This window comes from Dipodomys merriami, unplaced genomic scaffold (genome assembly GCF_024711535.1).
Source record: "Dipodomys merriami isolate MVZ:Mamm:240054 unplaced genomic scaffold, mDipMer1.0.p SCAF_69, whole genome shotgun sequence".
Lineage (NCBI taxonomy): Eukaryota > Metazoa > Chordata > Mammalia > Rodentia > Heteromyidae > Dipodomys > Dipodomys merriami.
In genome coordinates this window covers 5418458-5439411 of record NW_027206279.1, presented here as the reverse complement: position 1 = coordinate 5439411, position 20954 = coordinate 5418458, and the positions used below count along the sequence as shown (strand labels likewise).

Here is a 20954-nt window from a genome sequence, read left to right as displayed (position 1 = left end):
GAGGGACTCTAGGAAGGAGGCAGCACCAACCCTTGGGACCACCACATTTAAGCTTTCACAACCGAACTCTCCACTTACACAGAGCAGCCTTCACAGATTGAGCACAGATGTGTAAGTCACAGGGAAAGATCACAAAGTTCAGGAACAAACAACTTGCCACCTCAAAAAACAACACAGAGCCAGGTACTGGTAGCTCACACCTGTAATCCTAGCTACTCAGGAGGCTGAGATCTGAGGAACGAGGTTCAAAGCCAGCCCGGGCAGGGACATCTGTGCGACTCTTATCTCCAATTAACCACCAGAAAACCAGAAGTGGCGCTGTGGCTCAAGTGGTAGAGCACTTGCCTTGAGCTGAATGGCTGAGGGACAACGCCCAGGCCCAGAGTTCAAGCCCCATGACTGACCAAAAAAAAAAAAGAAGCCTTGTACTCATAACCTGACATGGAATTGTGACCCCTCTGTCCAATGCCATCATCACCACCACCACCACCACCACCACCAAGTCAGAGACGTTTATCTTGTTCACGAATGCATCCCTAATAAGAGTACCCAGCACACAGTAATTGCTCAGGAAATGTGTAACAGGGGAAGGAAGTTCCCAGCCCAGGCTGCATGGTTACGGCCATGCAGGAACTGGGTTTTCTGGCTCAGCTCCACCCAACCTGCGCCATGTAGCCTCACCGGGCCACACCCCTGGCGGGCACCCCTTACAGAATACAGGGCAGCACTCAAGCCACGCCATCATCAGGCCCAACTGACCTGACAGGCCCAGTCTGCTCCTGCTATACCCTCCACTCGGGCAGGGCTCCGGGCCGTGGGGCTTCGCTTCACTACTTTCATCTCAAAGTCCCACCCTACCAGCAGTTACTGCCATGTGCCGCAAGCGATCGGCACGTGCACTTTCACCTCTGAGGTCACGAGCTCTCTCACGGCCTCTTCTCCAAATGGGTCATCCTTACTATCTGTGCAGGAGCATGTGTCTTTAAATCAGAAATCCAAACCAAGTGGAAGCCCCGGTGGCCAAGGGAAAACTGAAAAGAGGGAGGAAATGTCAGTCCCTCCAGGCAGTGGTCTGATCATCATTACTGGTTTTCGGGCTGGGGACTGACCCCAGGGCTCCATGCATATTAGGCAAGTTATACTCAACCAATAGGCTTCGCCCCCAGCCATGAAGTTTACCTAGGAAAGGTGGAAATCGCCTTCCTCTTAGGATTTTTTTTTCTGCAATCCTATCAGTTTCACTTGCTCACCATTTCCTTGGGAGACTGGCTATTTTCCTTAACTGGGGCTTCAAAGTGAGAATTTCCAAAGAGATCCAAACAATTTCTTCAACCCAATGATTCTTCGGCTAAGACTTGGACAAGAAAACTCACGAGTGTTCCCGGCAGCCTGGTACCGTCCCTGCTCCCCCAACGCAGCAGGCGCTGCTGGGTCTACACTTAGTTTTAATTTTGGGGGTCTGAGCTCAGAGCATTCATGATTGCTAGGCAAGAGCCAGGCCTCTGCTTAGATTTGTTGTTTTTGCTGATCCTGGGTTTGAACTCAGGACCTGGGTGCTGTCCCTGAGGGTCCGTGCTCAACGCTAGCGCTTTACCACTTAAGCCACAGCACCACTTCCGGCTTTCTTTGAGTGGCTTATTGGAGATGAGGCTCACTGACGTTTCTTCCCAGGCTGGCTTCTGCAATCCTCAGAGCCCAGCCTCCTGAGTAGCTTGGATTACAGGTGTGAGCCGCTTGGATTACAGGTGTGAGCCACCAGCGGCCGACTTTGTATTACAAAGAGGTGCTTAAAAATTATTGGCTAAAGCTGGGAGCCCTTGGCTCACACTTGTAATCCTAGCTCCCTTTAGGAGACTGAGATCTGTGGATCACAGTTTAAAGCCAGCCCAGGCAGGAAAGTTCATGAGATTCTTATCTCTAACAAATCCAAAAGCAGAGCTGGCACATAGAGACCACGCGCGCACGCACACACACACAGCTGAAAACGTGATTGGAAATGCTTAATGCCTGGAAACACTGGGCAGATTAAAAGTAAATGAAAAACACTGTGCTAGAGATACATGGAATGACCTCCGAAAGAGAGGTCCTTGCATAAGAAAGAGACTGTAAGGGGGAAACTCGGGAAAGTGAATGAAGGGGTGGCATTTTCCAAAACAAGAAGTGTACTCATTACCTGACTTGTAGCTCCTCTGTACACCACCTTTAACAATAAAACTATATATGACAAAGGGGTGAAGAGTCCTGTGGCACAGAAACAAATGGAGTCTTTTTGGGAAAATTCCAAGGGGGGCCGGGGTGGGAGGGAAGCTTATTTATTTATATTAGATACAGGAGGTCAGCGTTGCAGGTCAAGGGTTAAATGAAACGTCCGGGCACGGAGGTGGATGTCTTAATGCTAGCACCTGGGGAAGCTGAATCAGCCTGCACTACACAGGGAGACCCAGGCCGGGGCCGTGCTCCCGCCGGTCACCCGGCTACTCGGGATCGCGGTGCAGCAAAGTCTGTGGGGCTCTTCTCTGCAATGAACCCCCCGAAAGTGGTGCTGAGCTGAGGCGCTGAGGGCCGGCGCCAGGCCCGGAGTTCAAGCCCCGCGACCGACCGAAAAACATCTGAACGCCAAAATCCCTACACCGGGGACGGGGGGCGGGGGGGAGTGAGAACGGGAGCCAGAAACGGGGGGAGACAAACCCAGCCGGGCAGCGGGGCCCGGGGCAGCTCAACTGCTCCCAATCCTCCCGCCGGTCCTGCACCCCGGGCCTCCCCGGACACTCCTCCCGCCGGTCCTGCACCCCGGGCCTCCCCGGGCACTCCTCCCGTCCTCCACCCCGGCCACCCCCCCCGGCCCTCCCGCGGGGTGCGGACTCCACCCCGGCCCCCCCCGGGGGACGGCACCATGACCACCTGGCCCGGGAGCCAGGTTGAGCCGGCCCCAGAGCAGCCGAGCGCAGTCACCAACCGCTCACTCGGGCCCGGGCCTGGCCCCGGCCAGGACGCCGCAGCCTCAGCGCGAGCAAGCTCAAACCCTGACGCCGCAACGTACCGCGTCCAGGGCCGCCTCCGCCATGACGCCGCTCACCGGGACCCACCCCGGAACCCTGGCCCGCCCGCCCTTTACCACCCCGGTCCCGCCTGCCCCAGAGCCACGCCTCCCGCGGCCCCGCCCCACCCACTCCAGAGCCACGCCTCCTGTGGCCCCGCCCCACCCACTCCAGAGCCACGCCTCCTGTGGCCCCGCCCCACCTCCCTCCCCGCGCGTCAGGTCTCCCACCACCCCAAGACCCACACGACTCGCCAGCCGGCTAGCGGGCATCCAGGTAACAAATGATTTATTGGCGAGTCCATACATCAGTACGAACAGGCATGTTAAAAAGCCCCCGCCCGTGCAGCGGGAGGAGACGCCGCCGCCGCCGCGGCGGGACCACGTACAAAAGTTATAAATAAGGGGCGTGCGGACAGGGACGGCGACGCCGGCGGCCTGACATGCAGAAGGGAGGGGGGGGCGGGGGCGGGGGGGCGCCAGGCACAAGGCCTCCCTCCCCGCAGGGGCCGCGAGCCCGGCGGCGCGGGCAAGGCGGCGGAGCCCTGTGAGCTGCAGCTGGCGCGGGCTGTTGACCCTCTCGCCGGCAGGGCTGCCAGGGGCCCACCTCCAGCCCCTGGAGGTTCTTGGGGCCAGAGGTGAGTTTGGCCAAGCAGATGATGAGAGGTGTGAGTGTGCTTTTGGTTCGCTTCAGGCACTCAGGCTAAAGCAACAACTCTCTAGCCTCTGTCCACGGGCCTGGAGCCTCTGGGCGGCCTCTGGGGCCCTGCCTGGCTTGGCACAGAGACACATGGGTAACCCCAACTTTGCTCCTCACTACTTAGTCCTGTCCTATGCCTACTATGCGTCCTCCTTCCCTAACTGCCCTTTCAACTCTATAATCAAATCCCCTTACCACTGCCACTTACCTGTCCACCTACCACCTTCCAGTGTCTCTCTTGGCTCCTGTATCTCCCTCAGCCTCCACCATCTACAGCACCCTTGGGCACCCAGATCTGCCTTGCAAGAGGTTCCTTCTACCTGCAACAGGTGTCCCATGGGCCATCTCCTATCAGTTAGAATCCAGAATTTGGGTTTAATGTGCTCCACTCCTTTTTATGGTCCTCATACAAGTTCCAGGGTGGGGAGGCTGAGGCAGAATAGGAGAGGAAATCAGGCACCCATCAGCCAGCCACTACTCTAGTATTGATTTCACTGGTGGCCAAAGTCCTCCGAAGGTAGGCAGGCGTCCTGCAAACCAAGGGAAATTCCAACACAGGCTTCTTTCTGTGTGTGGATCGGGATACAGGGACAAGGTGGGGTCCTTTGGGCTTCAGCAGCTTACAGGAGACCAACACTGGAGGATGGGAAGCCTGAGGAGCTCAGGAAAGGAGGCCAGGGGTTCATGTTTGCCCAGCAGGGGGCTTTGCTGTCCTGCAGCAATGCCCCACAGCTGGCCCTACAGGGGCTGGCCAGAACGGAAAGGGGGCTGCTGGGGAAGCAACAATGCTAGGGTGCTCTTGGGGTGGGGGGAGTGGGAATGGAATGTGAAGGCTCAGGTCTTGATGCCAACTCGAGTCGCCTGACTGCTGGAGATGCCAGTGAAGACTAGGCAGCTCTGCTTTTCTGCACTATCCGGAATTGGGGGTAGCTAGGAGGCTGCAGCTGGTGTGGGAGAAGAAGAAGTAGAGGTGGAGGTCCACAGATGGGCGCTAAATACCACAGCACCTGTCACCTCTACCCATTAAAGTACCCTGTGTATGCTCCACCCCAGGGAGCTGATCCCTGAAGTAACTTCAAATGGCTTCTAAGAAAGGGCCAGCCTGTCCGGTGTCCTCCACATGAGGCAGGCTGCCCTTCTACCCCTCACAGCACCAAGATGACAAAGACCCAAGACCAACCCCTGCGGAGCCCCGGGATAGGCTTCGAAGGCAGGGGTTCCAAGGAAGCGAGGCAACAGTCAGGGAAATAAATTAATAAATACAGGGGCCCCATAAGGAGCAGCCAGGAAAGCTGCCTCCCCTCTGAGCACTGACCCCTGCTCTCCACTCCAAGCATCCTTGCAGGTTTTGAGGAGTGGAAGAGGGATAGGGGAGCATTTGCTTGGGCTTGGAGCTCAGAGTCTGCGTTCCATGCGTCGCTCCACTGCCCGAAGCAACAGCTCTGAGTATTGTTCTAGCAGGGCCTGCGTCTGCTCAGCTCCCACGGCGCCAGGGCTCCCGCCTGGGCTAGACAGGGCTGCCCCAGCCAGGGCCTCTAGCTCCTGCCTCACGGAGGAGAAGGTGTCTCTCAAGAGTCGAATGATGTGACTTTGCTCTGCTGAGGGCGTCTTACAGCTGGCCACCTGCAATGAGACCACCAGACGGGAAGTAGAGGAACAGCAGTGGAGGGGCCTGTCAGTGACTACATAGGGAAAGGAGGGGCTCTATCTGGGTCAAAGTCCGGGCTAAGAATCCATAAGTAATAATCAGGAGATAGGGGACACAGAGTCTGACTGGCAACCCGGAGGAGCCCTTCAGACTACAGGGATGTCTGTCCTGTTAGCTACTCCTCTTGACAATGCTTGTCAAGGGGCTTGAACTGTGGGCTTGGGCCCTGTCCCTAAGCAATTCAGCTCAAGGCGAGTGCTCTACCACTTGAGCCACAGTGCCATTTCCGGCTTTCTGGTGGTTAATTGGAGATAAGTCTCACAGCCTTTCCTTGCCTGGGGTTGGCTTTGAACAGTGATCCTCAGATCTCAGCCTCCTGAGTAGCTAGGATTACAGGCGTGAGCCACCAGTGCCTGGCTTGACACTTGACGTTGAAGCACCTAATAAATGACAGGCTCTTTTCCTGCTGTCTGCTGCCCAGCACTCACCAAGTGGTAGAGCTGTACTGCTTGGCACACACTCCCACGGAGCTCTGCCACAAGCTGCTCACACTGCTCCAGGCTCACAGCTGGCTCCAGGCTCACAGCTGGCTCCAGGCTCACAGCTGGCTCCAGGCTCACAGCTGGTTCCAGGCTCACAGCTGGCTCTGAGAGGGACAGACACTGCTCAGGGAGGATCGGCAAGCTGGCCGACCAGGGGCTCTAAGAGCAGGAAAGGCCTACCCCTCAGCACTGTCCTCCCCCACCTGCACTCTGGCCCCGCCCCTCCTTCCCCTTCCCCACCAGCACATACAACGAAGGCTGAGAAGGCCAGCCCGAGTCCAGAGGGCACTGACAGGCTAAGAGGGTTCCCAGGAGGCCACGAAGGTGGGCAGGAGTGTCTTGCTGTCAGGGATATGACTTATGGACCAAGACAGGAGCAGACAGGACAAAAAACGCCAAAGGCTGGACGCACGGAAATGGGATGGAGAGAGAAAGCAGCCAACAGAGACGGAGAAGATGGGGCAGATGAGGACCGGGGAGCTGTGCACACCTGAGTCCTGGCTCAGGGCTGCCCCTGGCCTGGTGCTTTCCATGGGGTTGCGAGTCTTCTCAGGGGTGGGGGGCGGCAAGTTCCTGGGGCCTCGGAGGAGGCTGCTGGCCGGCAGGTGCTGGGCACGGGGACTGTTGGGCCCAGGAAGAGCCTGGTGCTCTGTCCTAGGCTTGGGAGGGGCACCCTCCCCCAAACACGCCAGCCGCTCAGATATACTGTGAGCCTTTGCCAGGTCCACTGAAGTGCCAGGCTGTTCTGCCTCTCCAGGGGCCTGCCCCTTGGTTACAGGTGAAAATGCGGCCAGGCTAGGTCGGTTGGGCAGTGGTTTGGGGATGTCCAAGACTAGGTGTGCCCGGCTGGGCAGGGCCAGCTTGCTGAAGGGTGAGGCTCGGCTGGCGGCAGGAGCTTGAGGGTCAGCTGCCTGGTTCAGGTTCTCTCCAACAGAAATGCTGCGGGCTATCTTGGCCACAGAGCTGGTGGTGGGGTTCCGGTAGGAACGGGGCCGTGATGGTTGGTGATCAGCATGGGGCAGGGAGCCCAGGCCTTCCCGAGCCTCTATCTCCCCTGAGTGCAACGGGCCTGAAGAAGGCTCCTCATCTGCAGAAGAGATGGAGCTACTGCAGGCACGGTGACGCACCAGCGCCACAACCGGCCCGCCCTCCTCCAGCATGCCCTTCTATTCCCCAGGCTCTGGAGTGGAGCCCCCCATTTCCTCACCCTGTGGTGCCAGGCTGTGTGCCGACTGGGCCCTCTGGGGTCCAGCTAAGGGGCTGGCTGTGGGCCCTGTCTTGGAGGCCCAGCTGCTGTCCGGGCTGTTACGGCGGCGTGGCAGCAGCACGGGGACGGCTTGCTGGGGTCTGGGGCGGCCAGGGGGAGCCTCCACTTCTGGGGGTGCTCCTGGAGGGTTAGCCCCACTGCCTTTCAGCTCTTCAGATACCTGTGGCACCTGGACAGGTCTCGACACCAGGGCCGAGCTTGAGGAGGATGGGGCTGGTTCCCTGTGGGGAAGAAATATGGAAGAAGACCAGAGAAGGCTCAGCGCTCCTCCCGCGCGCGCACAAGGAGAGCACGGGCACAAAACCAGCGAGGATCAGGGTGAGGTTGACCACCCCAAGCCAGGGGCACAGGGTCCCCTTGAGGTGGGGAGGCTGCCTGCTGGCCATGGCGGGAGCTCCATACCTGAGCGGGGAGGTCTGTGCTTGCAACAGGAATCGCGAGGAGATGCTCCGAGACTCTGTCCTCTCCGGGACTCTCACTGGACCCCCTGCCAGAGGACAGAAATTGTGAACAGAGGCAGAAGTAAAGCCCTCCCCTGGAGGGAAACCCTAAAGTACTGCCTGCGGGCAAGCTGGGGGAAGCCTGCCCGGCGTGAGCGCGGCTCTCTGACCACACCTGGAGCAGCCCCATTGGCCAGCGTCTCAAAGTGCTGTTTTAGAAACTGCTCCTGGTCCGGAGTGTGGGGGCTGCCTTCCTGTAGCCCATAGAGGCCAGTGCCTGCCTCCTCTTCCTCCTCTTCTTCATCACCCTCAGCTGGCTCTTCAAGGTCTGAGGAGATGCCATCCACACTCAGGGGCTCCGTGCTCTCGGAGTCTGGAATGGGGGGGGAGAGGCATCACACTGCGCCCCTCTGTCACCGGGCCTCAATCCCTGCCTCAGCCAGGGGTCCCCTCCTCACCTTCATTGGGGTGCTCAGGGCTGGAAAGGCAGCTGCTGTAATCCACGGAGCATGCGCTGTCAGGGCTATGCTTTTCTGAGCCCCGGCCGCCTGGGTACACTCTTCCCGGAGTTCCTCTGCTTGGAGCCCGTACCTGGAATTCACTGCGGGGGCCAGCAGGGGAAAGCAAAGGCCGTGAGCAGAGAAGAGCGGCCCCCCCGCCACACTCCTGCGTGGGAGTGGGACTGGAGATGAGGCGGCGGCACGGCGAGCCTCCCCCAGCTGCAGGGAGAGAAGCCGCGTGCCCAGGCGTGGCGGGGAGCACCCTTGCCTGGTATCCACGCCGAGGCTGTCGCTGGGCTCTGGGTAGATAATGCCGTCTTCAATGGGCGCAGGCTCCAGATCTTGGGCAAAGACTCCTTCCTCTTGTGACAACAATCGGATAATGTGGGGGCAGGAACAGGGCTGGGAAGGCTGATGCCGAAGGGGCTTCTCATTCTAAGGGCACACAAAGGGGCAGTGCGGGGGGGCTGATGTGGAGGAGCACTGCGGGTGGTAAGCCTCTGGCACACCTCAACTCTGGGAAATCTGGCCTCCCTAATCCTAGGACAGACCTGACCTGTTACAGCAAGGTCCCGAGGAACTGCTCAGCTGACAGTTCCAGCTCCACTTAAACACCAAGAGTTGCTTCTCCAAAGCGAAGGCCACCTTGACCTGTCCGCCTGTCACCACACCATACACAGTGACCCACGGGCTACAGGGCAACAAGCCTGGCTGCAGCCGTGCTCAGTCCCAGCTGCTGGCCTGAGCTGACAAAGGCTCCTCAGAGACGCTACAGCACTGGGAGGAAGCCGGCTCACCTGGCAGGCTGGGGAGGTGGCAGGGTCCTGCGGTCTGTCTTTCCCAGGACTGCGCATGGCCACAGCTGGAGGGTCCTGGCTGGGCTCCTGAGGGCCTGGGGTCAGGGTTTCCAGCTGCCGTAGGTCCAGCATGGAGCGAACGCTCAGTTCCACACCTGGCTGGGCCCAGCGCCCCCTTCTTCTAGGTCCTGAGTTTGCTACAGGTGCTGAATCCAGGAACTCCCCGGGCTCCTGCGCCTGGCAGGAGCAGAGGAAGAGTAAGAACTATGCATGCGCTAAGCAAACATGCGCCTTACTGCACGCCAGGCACTCTCCACGGGTTCATTCCATTCTGCAACCTTACAATGTCCCCATTCTACAGGAGGGAACCAGAATCAGAAGGCCCAGGTGGCGAGTTCAACCCTGCCACAATAAGCGGCCTGAGGGGTAGGCGCCTTCAGGTCATGCTGTGGCTGCTCTCATCTCACAGGGCCCCTCGAGGCTCTGCCTTTACCAGCATCATGCACTCCACACACAGAACTCTCTACTGTGAGGCAGCCCCAACAGGACTCTAAAGACCCTGCTTCACAACTAGTACCAAGGATGAATCAGAAGTGCAGACTTGAGACCCCTGGTGTGGTGAGGTCGCACCAGATTCCACACCATTAGGCCGTGGGGCTGGAAGCCTGGGCTGGGCCAGGCTGCTCTGGAGCACTGCTGCTCCTGTGGCTTCTCCCTTAGCTGTCCTCAGATTACCTCTTAGCTGTTTTTTTTTTTTTTGTTTTGTTTTGTTTTGTTTTTGCCAGTCCTGGGGCTTGAACTCAGGGACTGGGCACTGTCCCTGAGCTTCTTTTGTTCAAGGCTAGCACTCTACCACTTGAGCCACAGTGCTACTTCTGGCTTTTTCCATGTATGTAGTACTGAGGAATGCTTCATGCATGCTAGGTAAGCTCCCTGCCACTAAGCCACATTCCCAGCCCTGGCTGGGGCCTTTATAATGACCATTTCTCCAGATTTCTACTCTTGTTTCTCTGAACTTTCTTTGTAACTACTGGGCTCACACCCCCCCTTCCTTGTCACCTCCCAACCTCAGGCTGCCAGGCCCAGGCAGGTGAGCAGGTGGCACACCTGACTTGTGATGACTGTCCTCATCTAGCACAAGAAGGAAAGACTAGCCGGGTGCTGGTGGCTAACACCTGTAATCCTAGCTACTCAGGAAGCTGAGATCTGAGGATCGCGGTTCAAAGCCAGCCCAGGCAGGAAAGACCATGAGACTCTTATTTCCAATAAAATTGGAAGTGGTGCTGTGGCTCAAGTGGTAAAGCACTAGCCTTGAGCTGAAGAGCTGAGGGACAGTGCCTAGGCCCAGAGTTCAAGTCCCACGACCAACAAAAAACAAAACACAAAACAAAGACTAGGGCACCCCTATCCCCAAACCACAAACAGCCCAGTGGCTTGAACTCTTCCCACATACAGCCTTCTTTAGAAACAGGCCAGAGGCACACTGGCAAACCATGCCCAAATGCCTCACAAGGCACAGAAGGGGGGGGGTGGGGCTCTGCTTCCACCCCCTCTCATTCCTGTAGCCTTGGAAGCACATGTCAGTATGGATGCTCACCCGACTCATCTCCCAGTGGGACAGGCTTCGGAGCAGAGCTGGGCCAGGGACTGAGGCTAGAAAGAAATAGGCAATCAGAAGGAGTATCTCTGCCTGCTCACCCGGGCTCAGGGCTCTTATGAGCCAATCTCCTGTGTGGGCACAGTCACGCCTCAGTTCCCTGTCGCCCCATGGTTCTAGGAAGGGCCCATATAGCCACTGTACCAGCTAGTGCCTGTCTGGCACCACAGCAGACTGCACAAACCTGGCTCTTTCTTGGTGCTCTTGGCAAGGACGGGCAGAGCTGGCAGTTCTTCCTCTTCAGTACCCTCATCTTCTCCCTCCTTGTCACTGTCTGATGAGAGAGCTGGTCCAGAAGAAAGCATCACTGGAGCCTGGGGCCTGAGTCCAAGACAAGGAAGGTCATGGCAAGAGGAAACTGACTGGGGGAAGAAGCCAACATGAATGATGGGTCTTTTCGTGAGAAGGAAGGTGGAGGGACCCCCACCTATCACGTGTCCATGTTCCGTTCTTACCGGGTAGGTCCAGAAGCCCTTTGGGTGGAAGATGGTCCTTGCTGCTTGCCTCCTCGCTGCCGCTGGCGCAGCTCAGCCAGACGCTGCCTCATACTGATGGTCATCTCAGAGCTCAGGCGCCAGACAAATATGCAGCTAGGGCAGAGGGTGGGTGAGGGAGGGGCTGGGTAGGACTCTGGAGAGTGCTCTGAGTCCTGCTTCCCTGATGACCAGAAAGGAGCCCCCCAGCTACCCTCCACTGCCAGTTCAGGCCCAGCGAGAAATATCCCTCTTCAGCCCCACTTCCCACATCTCTGTAAGGTGAGGGGCAGGGGGAGGGATGAGGGTGGACCAGAGGAAGAATCTCTCTCAGAAAAGCTGCCTTTCGCTCACCTGTCCCCCGACACCGAGATGAGATGTTTGCAATCGTTACTAAATTTCATGCCAGTGACAATCTCTGTGAGGAACAAAGAATATAGCCTGTGAGCTGCATTGAATTCCCAACCAGATGCCTGTCTATCCTAGGGTGGGCATGGTAGAGACTCAAGTGCCCTCCACACCCCTGGCTCCCTGCTCTGAGTCTGCATGTGGGGGAGGGGAGAGGCAGCATGCTGCACCATCTGCCAGCAGAGCCTCCCTGCTTCAGGCAAGGAGGCCCCTACTGGGGTGGGGTTGGTCAGAGCTGCTGGGACTTCCCTCAGCAAGGACTAAGGGAAGAAAGAATATAGAGTTCTATGGCTAGGGAAGTGGGAGTTACACTCACCTGAGTGACCAAACATGGTGGCCACGCACTCGCCGGAGGAGAAGTCAAAAATGGAGAGGTTCTTGTCAGAGCAGCTGGTGGCAATGTAGATCCCCGAGGGGTCTGTCTGCACCTGAACAGTGGCACACAGCTGACAGAGCCCACGAATACCAGTCCCTCTTCACCCAGAGCCCCTCTGGCCCCCTCCAGCCCGGTGCTTACCCCCCTCGGCCCCTACCTTAATGAGAGTGCCATCCTCACCCTGCGACCCTTTAAACAGCTTTTTCTGCTTCCCACTGCTAATGTTAAAGATCCTGTAGAGAAACGGCTCATTTATATACTGAGGAATAAAGACCAGGCAACACCTGGATGGTAGAAACTCCGGCAATCATGCCCAGCCCATTTTTTGGGGGGCTACCCTCACCAGATCTACCATTCTTAGTTAACACAAAGTACTTTTTCTGTGGGCTCAAGGAGATACAAAGTCCTGGTCAAAAAATAGGTGTGGGGCTGGGATGTAGCTCAGTGGCAAAGCGCTTGCCTAACAAGTGCAAGTCCTGGGTTCTACCCCAGAACTAAAAAACAAAAGACAAAAAATATACATACAGTTAAAAAATAAAAAGGGGCTGGGAAGGTGGCTTAGTGGTAGAGTGCTTGCCTAACATGCACGAAGCCCTGGGCTCAATTCCTCAGTACCACATACACAAAAAAAGCCAGAAGTGGCGCTGTGGCTCAAGTGGTAGAGTGCTAGCCTTGAGCAAAAGAAGCTCAGGGATAATGCTCAGGCCCTGAGTTCAAGTCCCAGGACTGGCAAAAGAATAATAATTAAAAACAAAAAAAGATAGGTGTGGAGTCTGAGCTGCATAGAGCTGACCCACCTAGAATAAGAACAAATCCTAGAGAATGTACGAATAGGGCCAGACAGGCTGCCAAGGGGATGCCCACCGGATATTTCGGTCCTGGCAGCCAATGGCTGTGTACTTCCAGCTGGGCTCCACATCCATGTCGTAGAGGGTTGTCTTCCGTACCACGTGGTGTGTCCGTGTGAACTGCACTCCATCTCCAGACTACAGGAATGAAGTATAGGGGCAGACCCACATCAAATGCATCACCAGGCCCACCAGGCCCGCTTCACCTCCCTTCCTCTTTAATAGAGACCCCACCTCCCACCCTGCCCCTTGCAGGGACACCAGTACCCTCACCTTCTGTGCAGTGCGAAAGTAGATGCTCTTGTCTGCTCCACAGCTGATCATGCGCACTTGCCCATCGCTGGCTAAGGAGGAGGAGCCTAGCTGTTCCCACGTCCCACCACATGGGAGCAGCCTTTTCCCTACCTTCCCATCGTGTTGGAAGAGCCCTGTTCAAACTATTTAACTTGGTAGGATAACCAATCAGAATGCTTCTCTCTAAACAACAATCAGAATGCTTCTCTCTAAACCCAGATTTTCCTTTCTGCCCATCCTCAGCCCAACCTGGTTGGCTCTGGATCCCCTGGACTGAAAGTCTACATCCTACCTGCCTTTACATCCAGCCCCAGGCCTCCCCCCACTAGCAGACCTTTCTCATGGAAAAATGGGGTGGTGGTAGGTAGCAGGATGTGTCTCCATTGCCCTGTTCCCACCTGCAAACTTGACAGCAGTGATGGAAGATGAGTGCTCATCCAGTGTCTGCTGCAGGCTGTACTCCCTCCCAGCATCCAGCACATGGATCAGCCGGTCCCGGCTTGCTGATGCCAGCAACTTCAGACCTGTGGGTGGAAGAACTCCTCTGGCTCACATGTGCCCTGGGCAGGCTCCTAAAGCCTGGCAAAGACCCCAAGGGAACTAAGTCTCATAACCTTAAGCTACATAAACCACAGAGTAGGGAAAGTTGTCCTCTTCTTAACCTGTGAAAATCAAGTGGTCCAAGATTGCAAGCCCCACATCTAAGAGCCAGAATGATCCCATGACACCCGGGTCATTCTGGTTATCCGCCTTACCTGTGTCTGGCTTGGAGTATTCCAGACACAGGATCTCTGAATCATGGGCCTCTACCTTGAGCATTTCATTCAGGGACTGCAGTTCATGTACCCTGCAAAGATGAGGAGAAGAAGGAAGAGGTGACTGACTGTTAGGCTGCAGGGAAAAGGGTTCCCTTCATCAGCTACATCCTCTCCTTCCCTCATTCATTTATTCTTTTTAAGCTTAGAGAAAAGCTGCATTAAGAGAGAGATGTCTGTTTTCCTTAGTCAGCTTTGTCTAGTATTATCATCTTATATAAGTACAACTATCAGAACAGGACATTTATAATGGTACATTACTATTAACTAAGATCACATTCAAAATGTCACCACAGAGTACCAATGGCATTTAGCAGTTTCTTCTCTTTAATCCCCTGTAGTTCATAATTGCTTCATCTTTCTTACCTTTATGACCATGACACTTTTGAAGCACTTATCAGTTGTGTGTACTCTGTTGTGTGTACCTCAATGTGAATCTGTCTGGTGTTCTGTCACGATTGAATTTATGTGGTTTTGTTTTGTTTTGTTTTCCTGGTTGGTTGTGGGGTTTGAACTCTGGGCTTGGGCACTGTCCCTCAGCTCTTCAGCTCAAAGTAAGCACTCTACCACTTGAGTCACAGTGCCACTTACGGTTTTCTGGTGGATAATTGTAGATAAGAGTGTCACAGACTTTCCTGCCCGGGCTGGCTTAGAACCATGATCCTCAGATCTCAGCCTCCTGAGTAGCTAGATGTGAGCCACCAGTGCCCGGCATATGTGTTTTTGGGTACCAAAGAATAGTGAAATGGTGATATGTGGATATTAACCATAATCACCTGGTTAGGATCCTTTCTGCTGGGTTCTTCATCACAAAGTTATTATCTTTCCTTTTATTGAGACAATCCTAAAACTCTGCTTCTTGGGGCCCTAACTACACAGCCACCATGGGAGGCAGTCACATGCACTCCAGCCCAGGCATTACCTAAGTGTGCCCATGCGGTCTCCCGAAGCTAGATGTTGTCCATTGGGGCTGATACACACAGAGCGGATGCCCACACGAGGATCCATCAGGGACCCATCAGCCTTGTCTCCTCCGGGCAGTTCAGTGTCCAGCAGGGCCTGAGTGTTCCCGTCCACATAGATTATCTTAATGAGATCCTAGTGGAACAGGTCAAAGAGGCAGATAAGGCAGAACAGACATTATACTGCTGCACATAGATTATCTTAATGAGATCCTAGTGGAACAGGTCAAAGAGGCAGATAAGGCAGAACAGACATTATACTGCTGCAAAGGGGGAAGAGTGTTGGGCAAAATAAACCCTTGTTTCATAGAGGCCAGAAAAAAGCTGCAAGGTCAATGTCTGAGAACCTAGTTCCTCAAGCCAAGGGACAAAAGTTGTGGGTATAGGGTACTAAGCACGCAGAGAGGCCCAGGGACACAGGCTCACATTGCTGAGGATGTTCCGGTGCAGGGTAGAGCCATGTACCCCAGAGCTCTCGGTGTTCCATAGGCGGATGGTACTGTCTGACGAACAGGTAATAAAGGAACTGGGAGGCAGACAGGCCTGGTTGCTGTCCTTCACCTCAGGGTAGACCTGAAGGGACAGAAGCAAAGAGTCAGACTTCTATTTAGGGAACACTCTTTGAGCTGCCCAAGGAAATGAAAGGAATTGAAATTAAAGACAATGCTGTCCAAGGCTGAGTTGGGTGTCTGGCACATAGTAAGCAAGATGTAACTGTTATGTATACTACATAATTACTGAAGGTAAGCCTATTAACTTAGCACCTACTATACATCAGGCACTCCTCTGGCTCCCACTTACATCATTTAATTTTATTCTTAGAACAATTAATCAGGCACATCATTTTACAGTTGAGGAGACTAAGGCTTGGTCAAGTGTGGTAACCTGTCCAAGATCATTGACACCATGATGAGGCAAAACTAAGATAGACAGAGGCATGCTGAAGAAGACTGTGGTGGATAAGCAGTAAGACTCAAGCTCAGTCCCCAGGATGCATGCCAGGGGTGTCACTGGAAAAACAAGGAGGCAGCAGGTATATAAAGTCATACTTCAAGTTCCCACATCTCTATCTTGACACTAGTACCTCAGTGAACCCCGTTTGAGGCCAGCTGGGCCACCCACATACCTCCACACTCCAGACGCAGGAGGAATGGTACAGAGCGGAGTACACCTTGCCCACTTTCTTGGGGTCCCTCACATCCCAAACGTAGATGCTGTGGTCATTGTACACACAGGACAGCCACTGGTTAGTTGGATCAAAGGTCAAGGCAATCGTGTCTGGATACCTGGCATTGGGTCCTCCAGAGAAGAGGCGACTATGGGAGAGAGGAAGGGACAACCCCGTGAGGGCGAAGGGAGTGAAGAGAAGGGATGGGTAGAGCTGGGAGGGCCCTCTCCAGGCGTGGAAGTAGAGGCTTAGGAGGAAAGAACCAGTCCACAGCTGCCATCAGTGGGAGGGCACCCAGCCCTAGCTGCTGGGCCTTGGTGTCCCCCTATGAACATATGCCACCTTACAGACAGACCATCAGACGAGGTGATTCTGTGGCTGGGACGGGAGTGCAGCAAAAACAAAAATCACAACTGCACACAGATCAAATCAAGATCACCAAACAGGCCCCAAAAAATGGAACTGGGAGCTGGGCACTGGTGGCTCACGCCTGTAATCCCAGCTACTCAGGAGGTTGAGATCTGAGGATCATGGTTCAATGCCAGCCCAGGCAGGAAAGTCCGTGAGACTCATTGCCAATAAACCACACGAAAACCGGAAGTGGCACTGTGGCTCAAGCGGTAGAGCGCTTGCCTTGAGCTGAAGAGCGCAGGGGCAGTGCCCAGGCCCAGAGTTCAAGCCCCACGACCAACCAAAAAAAAAAAAAAAATGGAACCAGGGATGAAGATCAGTAGTGGCGCATTTGCCTATCCTAAGTGAGGCCCTGCTCAATTCCAAACACTGAAACCAAATCTACTATAGCACTTGCCTAATAAACAACAAAAATGACCAAGTACTGCCCTCTCCCATCTAATATGATTGGTGGCTGCGTCTTTACCATGACAGCTTGACCCCATACCTTTCCTTGTAGTTCTTAAAGATTGTCAAGATGTCCAATTATATAACTTGCCCCCCTTTCTGACAGCATCCAATCAGAACAAAACTTTAATCCCTTGAACTATTATTATTATTATTTTTTTTTGTCGGTAATAGGGCTTGAACTCTGGGCGTGGGTGCTGTCCTTGCGCTCTTCAGCTAAAGGTGAGCGTACTACTGCTTGAGCCACAGCGCCGCTTCCGGTTTTCTAGTGGTTTATTGTAGATAAGACTTGTCTCACAGACTTTCCTGCCCGGGCTGGCTTTGAATTGTGATCCTCAGATCTCAGCCTCCTGAGTAGCTAGGATTACAGGCGTGAGCCACCAGTACCCGGCTCCTTGAACTATTTTTTTTTTTTTTTTTTTTTTTTGGGTCCGGTCATGAGGCCTGAACTCTGGGCCTGGGTGCTGTCCCTCAGCTCTTCAGCTCAAGGCTAGCACTCTACCACTTGAGCCACAGCGCCACTTCCGGCTTTTTTCTTTTTGCTTATGTGGTGCTGAGGAATCGAACCCAGGGCCTCAGGCATGCAAGGCAAGCGCTCTACCACTGAGCCACCTTCCCAGCCCTCCTTGAACTATTCTTGAAATCATCTAACACCAGACCAAATCCTAAACTGGGTGCTAACCCCAGCTGCCTGGGAGGCCAAAAGCAGGCCAATCCAGGCAGGAGCAGGGAGTGGTAGCCTGTGCCTGCGGTCTTACCTATGATGAGAAGCCTGAAACAAATGGACTATGGCTCAAGTACACATAGACCCTATCTCAAAAACAACTAGCACAAAAAGGGCTGAAGGTGTAGCTCATAGGTAGAATGCTTACACAGCAAGGAAGAAGCTCTGAGTTCAAACTCAAGAATTCTTTTTTTTTTTTTTGGGGGGGTCTGGTCGTGGGGTCTGAACTCTGGGCCTGGGCGCTGTCCCTCAGCTCTTCAGCTCAAGGCTAGCGCTCTACCACTTGAGCCACAGCGCCACTTCCGGCTTTTTTCTTTTTGCTTATGTGGTGCTGAGGAATTGAACCCAGGGCCTTGAGCATGCAAGACGAGTGCTCTACCACTGAGCCACCTTCCCAGCCCTCAAGAATTCTTATAAGAGAAAGGAAAGAAAGAAAGAAGGAAAGAAAGGAAGGAAGGAAGGAAGGAAGGAAGGAAGGAAGGAAGGAAGGAAGGAAGGAAGGAAGGAAGGAAAGGGAGAGAGAGAGGGAGGCAGGGAGGAGGGGGGAAGAAAGGAGAGAAGAGAGGAAAGGAAAGGACAGGACAGGACAGGACAGGAGAGGGGAAAGAAAGGGAAAGGAAAGGAAGAACAAGCCCTGTCAGAAGCTCCTCCTAGAATCCCTTGCCAAGATATTCATGGTCCTTGCATGCAGTCTCCTTGGTTCCAATTTAAGTACCAAGAAGCCAAGAGTGCTTGTTTCTGGTAATCTTTGGCCTCTGATACATGTTGATTCCACAAAGCATGGACAAACAAGGCTGGACAGAGTGAGGCTCCAAACGGAGGCTGCAGCCCACACGCTCACCTGGCCTCAGTGATGCTGGCAATGTCTGTGCCCAGTGCATGGGGTCTGGGCAGGGTGCTGAGGAAGTGCAGGTTAGCAGGGTTGAAGAGGCGCACAGTGCCATCAGCACAGCCGCAGAAGATGTAGTCCTGGCTCACAGAGATGCAGTGCGCCACTGTAGTCTGTGGACAGAGTGGCTCAGGTCAGTAAGGGCCATCTGCCCACTGGGTCTCATCTCCTCTTCCCCACCCCTCCGCAAGTCACAGTCACTTGCAAGAGGAGAGTCTGGCCAAGACCGGAGTGAGGGAGAAGCAGCCCAGCTGCTCTGTCCCGAGCCCCTCACTGTCATCAGAAATGCCCGCCCTCCCTCCAGCCGTAGGGACCCGAGGGACCACAGTCCTGCACAGTTGGGGGCTAGAAATCAGGCACCTTTCTAAGGCACAGAGGATGGAGTTTTAGAAAAAAACAGCAAAGAGAAAGAAATAGCCTGTGGGAGAGAGGAAGGTCTAGCAGCACTTACTGTGAAGCTGTCTGTATTCTGAGCAGAGGAGGAAAGCAGGGGAAGAGACACAGAGAGAGAAAGAGAGAGAGAGAGCAAGAGGAGGCAGGTCACCAGGGCAGGTCACCAGGGCTAGCACCCCAGGCTTCCTTTTCCTGGGGTCCCCTCCCGCATGCACAATGCCAATGCTGAGCTGAGACCTGGTGAGCCTTTCCCAGGAACAGAGGTACTGACCCTCAACTCCACCCACTTGTCCAGGAGCCTGCGGTCACTGAACTCGCACAGCAGCCCTGAGGATGTGATGCAGAATGTGCTGTCTGCCTTCTTCCCTCGACCACAGGCTACGTCCGTGAACAAGTTGTTCCGCAGCTCCCCCAGGAGCCCGGAGCGGCCCAGCAAGGGCACAGTAGCATTCACCTGTGGAGACACAGTACGGTTGTCCGGCCATCCACCTCAGACCCTGTCCCTGCAGATGAGGCACTAGCACGAACACGGCAAGCAGCAAGCCCTTGTTCCTTAAGACCACTGTGAGCCAGCAGAAGAGGCCCAGCTGGAGCCGAGTGGGCTCAGTGCAGGCTGAGCACCTCAGCCCCTCACCTTGGAGGTCTTACTGTCGTCCAGGTACCAGAACTTGATGTGGCGGTTGCCTGCAGTGACAAAGTAGCTGCAATCTTCAGAAAAGGACACTGCTGTCACTCGACTAGACACTTTGTTGGAGGCCACCACAATGTTTTTCTGGAGGGAAATTCAAAGAATGAATCAAGGCTGTGTCTCTTGGGGCTAAGAAGGAGGAGGTTCTGAGAACAGACGAGAGCTAGAAACAATTTCTACTTAAAAAGTGTTGTTTTTGTTTTTTTGTTTGTCATGGGCACTGTCCCTGAGCTCTTTTGCTCAAGGTGAGTGCTCTACCACTTTGAGCCACAGCACCACTTCTGATTTTCTGGTGGTCAATAGGAGGTAAGAGTCTCACGGACTTTCCTGCCTGGCCTGAATCCTCAGATCTCAGCCACCTGAATAACTAGGACTGTAGATGTAAGCCATGAATGCCCAACTAAAAACTTTTATTTCAGGATTTGCCACTCTGAAAAAGTGGGGTGTGCAGGAGCTTTTTTTTTTTTGGGGGGGGGGGGACAATTTCCTCAGGAGTACTTGAAGGCATAAGCTAGCCCTGCTAGCTCCATGCACATGGGTGCTCTTTTTCTGTCTCAGGTAATTTTCTACAACAATCTGAAGACCAGCTGGGTGGGGTGAAGCAGCTCAGGTCAGCAGCTTCCTGAGTCCTCACTGATCCCCACGCCACTCCCAGACTGCCTCCTGCATAGTCCACTCACCTTCCAGGCCCAAACGTTGACAATCATGTCGTGCTGGTAGCCCACGGACACAATATACTTGGCGCTGGGGGAGAAGGCCACACAAGCCACACCATACTTATGCTCCTGCAGCTCCGCCACCTGGCTGTGCTCAGCCACGTCCCAAACCCGCACGGCAGGCATGTGCCCACTCTGAAGGGGGCGAGAAGCAGGAGTGAGGACTGCAGGGAGGCGTGCTGCCTCCTTAGCCTTCCAGAGGGCCTCACCTTCTCAGCCACAGGACACCCTCCTCTACTGCCCACCTCCCTCCCAGCTAACAGCCAAGAGCAGGGGACCAAATATGAGAAAGGTACAGAGGACATATAAATACAAGGGGGTTAGGAAGATAGGGGACCCAATTTTGTCTCTGAGTGGGGGTTCATACTTCTGCTTGGTCAAAACTCCTTGAATCAATCTAGAGATTTATTCTTTAGATTCTAGAATCTGCTACCACTCAGGTCTACCTCTGCCTCTCAAATGCCTTCCTGAGAGATGGCGAGGGCAGGGGAGTTCCTCGTGGGCCCAGTAGGGCCCAGGGATGAGGGCTGTTTTCAGTGTTTCTTTCACCTTCATGGTAAGTGGAACCCGGGAACTCAGAACCCAGAGAACAGACAGCTTTGGGGCAGACCCAGCAATGTGTACGTTAGCAAGCCCTCAGATGATCCTGGTATACACTTCTAGGGACAGCAAAACCTGGCTTTGGCATTAATTCAGAAGGTCAAAGTGACAGCTATATGGCAGTATGGCCTGGGCAGTGGCCTTCTGCTGTGGG

General features: G+C 54.7%; 1 protein-coding gene across 3 annotated transcripts in view; it reads right to left on the bottom strand.

Annotated features, from left to right (window-relative positions):
* Positions 1-3309: 3309 nt before the first annotated feature.
* Mapkbp1 (mitogen-activated protein kinase binding protein 1) overlaps positions 3310-20954 on the bottom strand; it is a 54769-nt gene continuing 37124 nt past the window's right edge. For 2 of the 3 annotated variants that reach the window (XM_070005855.1, XM_070005856.1), the window contains exons 6-31: positions 20165-20335; positions 19431-19568; positions 19068-19250; positions 18356-18516; positions 15891-16080; positions 15191-15337; positions 14725-14900; positions 13743-13834; positions 13386-13511; positions 12967-13037; positions 12710-12831; positions 12003-12078; positions 11786-11897; positions 11416-11479; positions 11044-11178; positions 10773-10909; positions 10529-10584; positions 8932-9168; positions 8403-8569; positions 8093-8235; positions 7810-8007; positions 7597-7681; positions 7135-7415; positions 6418-7014; positions 5874-6031; positions 3310-5360 (exon numbers count right to left, since the gene is read on the bottom strand). In XM_070005855.1, the coding sequence (XP_069861956.1) occupies positions 5133-5360; positions 5874-6031; positions 6418-7014; positions 7135-7415; positions 7597-7681; positions 7810-8007; positions 8093-8235; positions 8403-8569; positions 8932-9168; positions 10529-10584; positions 10773-10909; positions 11044-11178; positions 11416-11479; positions 11786-11897; positions 12003-12078; positions 12710-12831; positions 12967-13037; positions 13386-13511; positions 13743-13834; positions 14725-14900; positions 15191-15337; positions 15891-16080; positions 18356-18516; positions 19068-19250; positions 19431-19568; positions 20165-20335 (4251 nt within the window). In that variant the 3' untranslated portion in view covers positions 3310-5132. The remainder of the gene's footprint in view (positions 5361-5873; positions 6032-6417; positions 7015-7134; positions 7416-7596; positions 7682-7809; positions 8008-8092; positions 8236-8402; positions 8570-8931; positions 9169-10528; positions 10585-10772; positions 10910-11043; positions 11179-11415; positions 11480-11785; positions 11898-12002; positions 12079-12709; positions 12832-12966; positions 13038-13385; positions 13512-13742; positions 13835-14724; positions 14901-15190; positions 15338-15890; positions 16081-18355; positions 18517-19067; positions 19251-19430; positions 19569-20164; positions 20336-20954) is intronic. The other variant, XM_070005857.1, reaches the window with a different exon arrangement.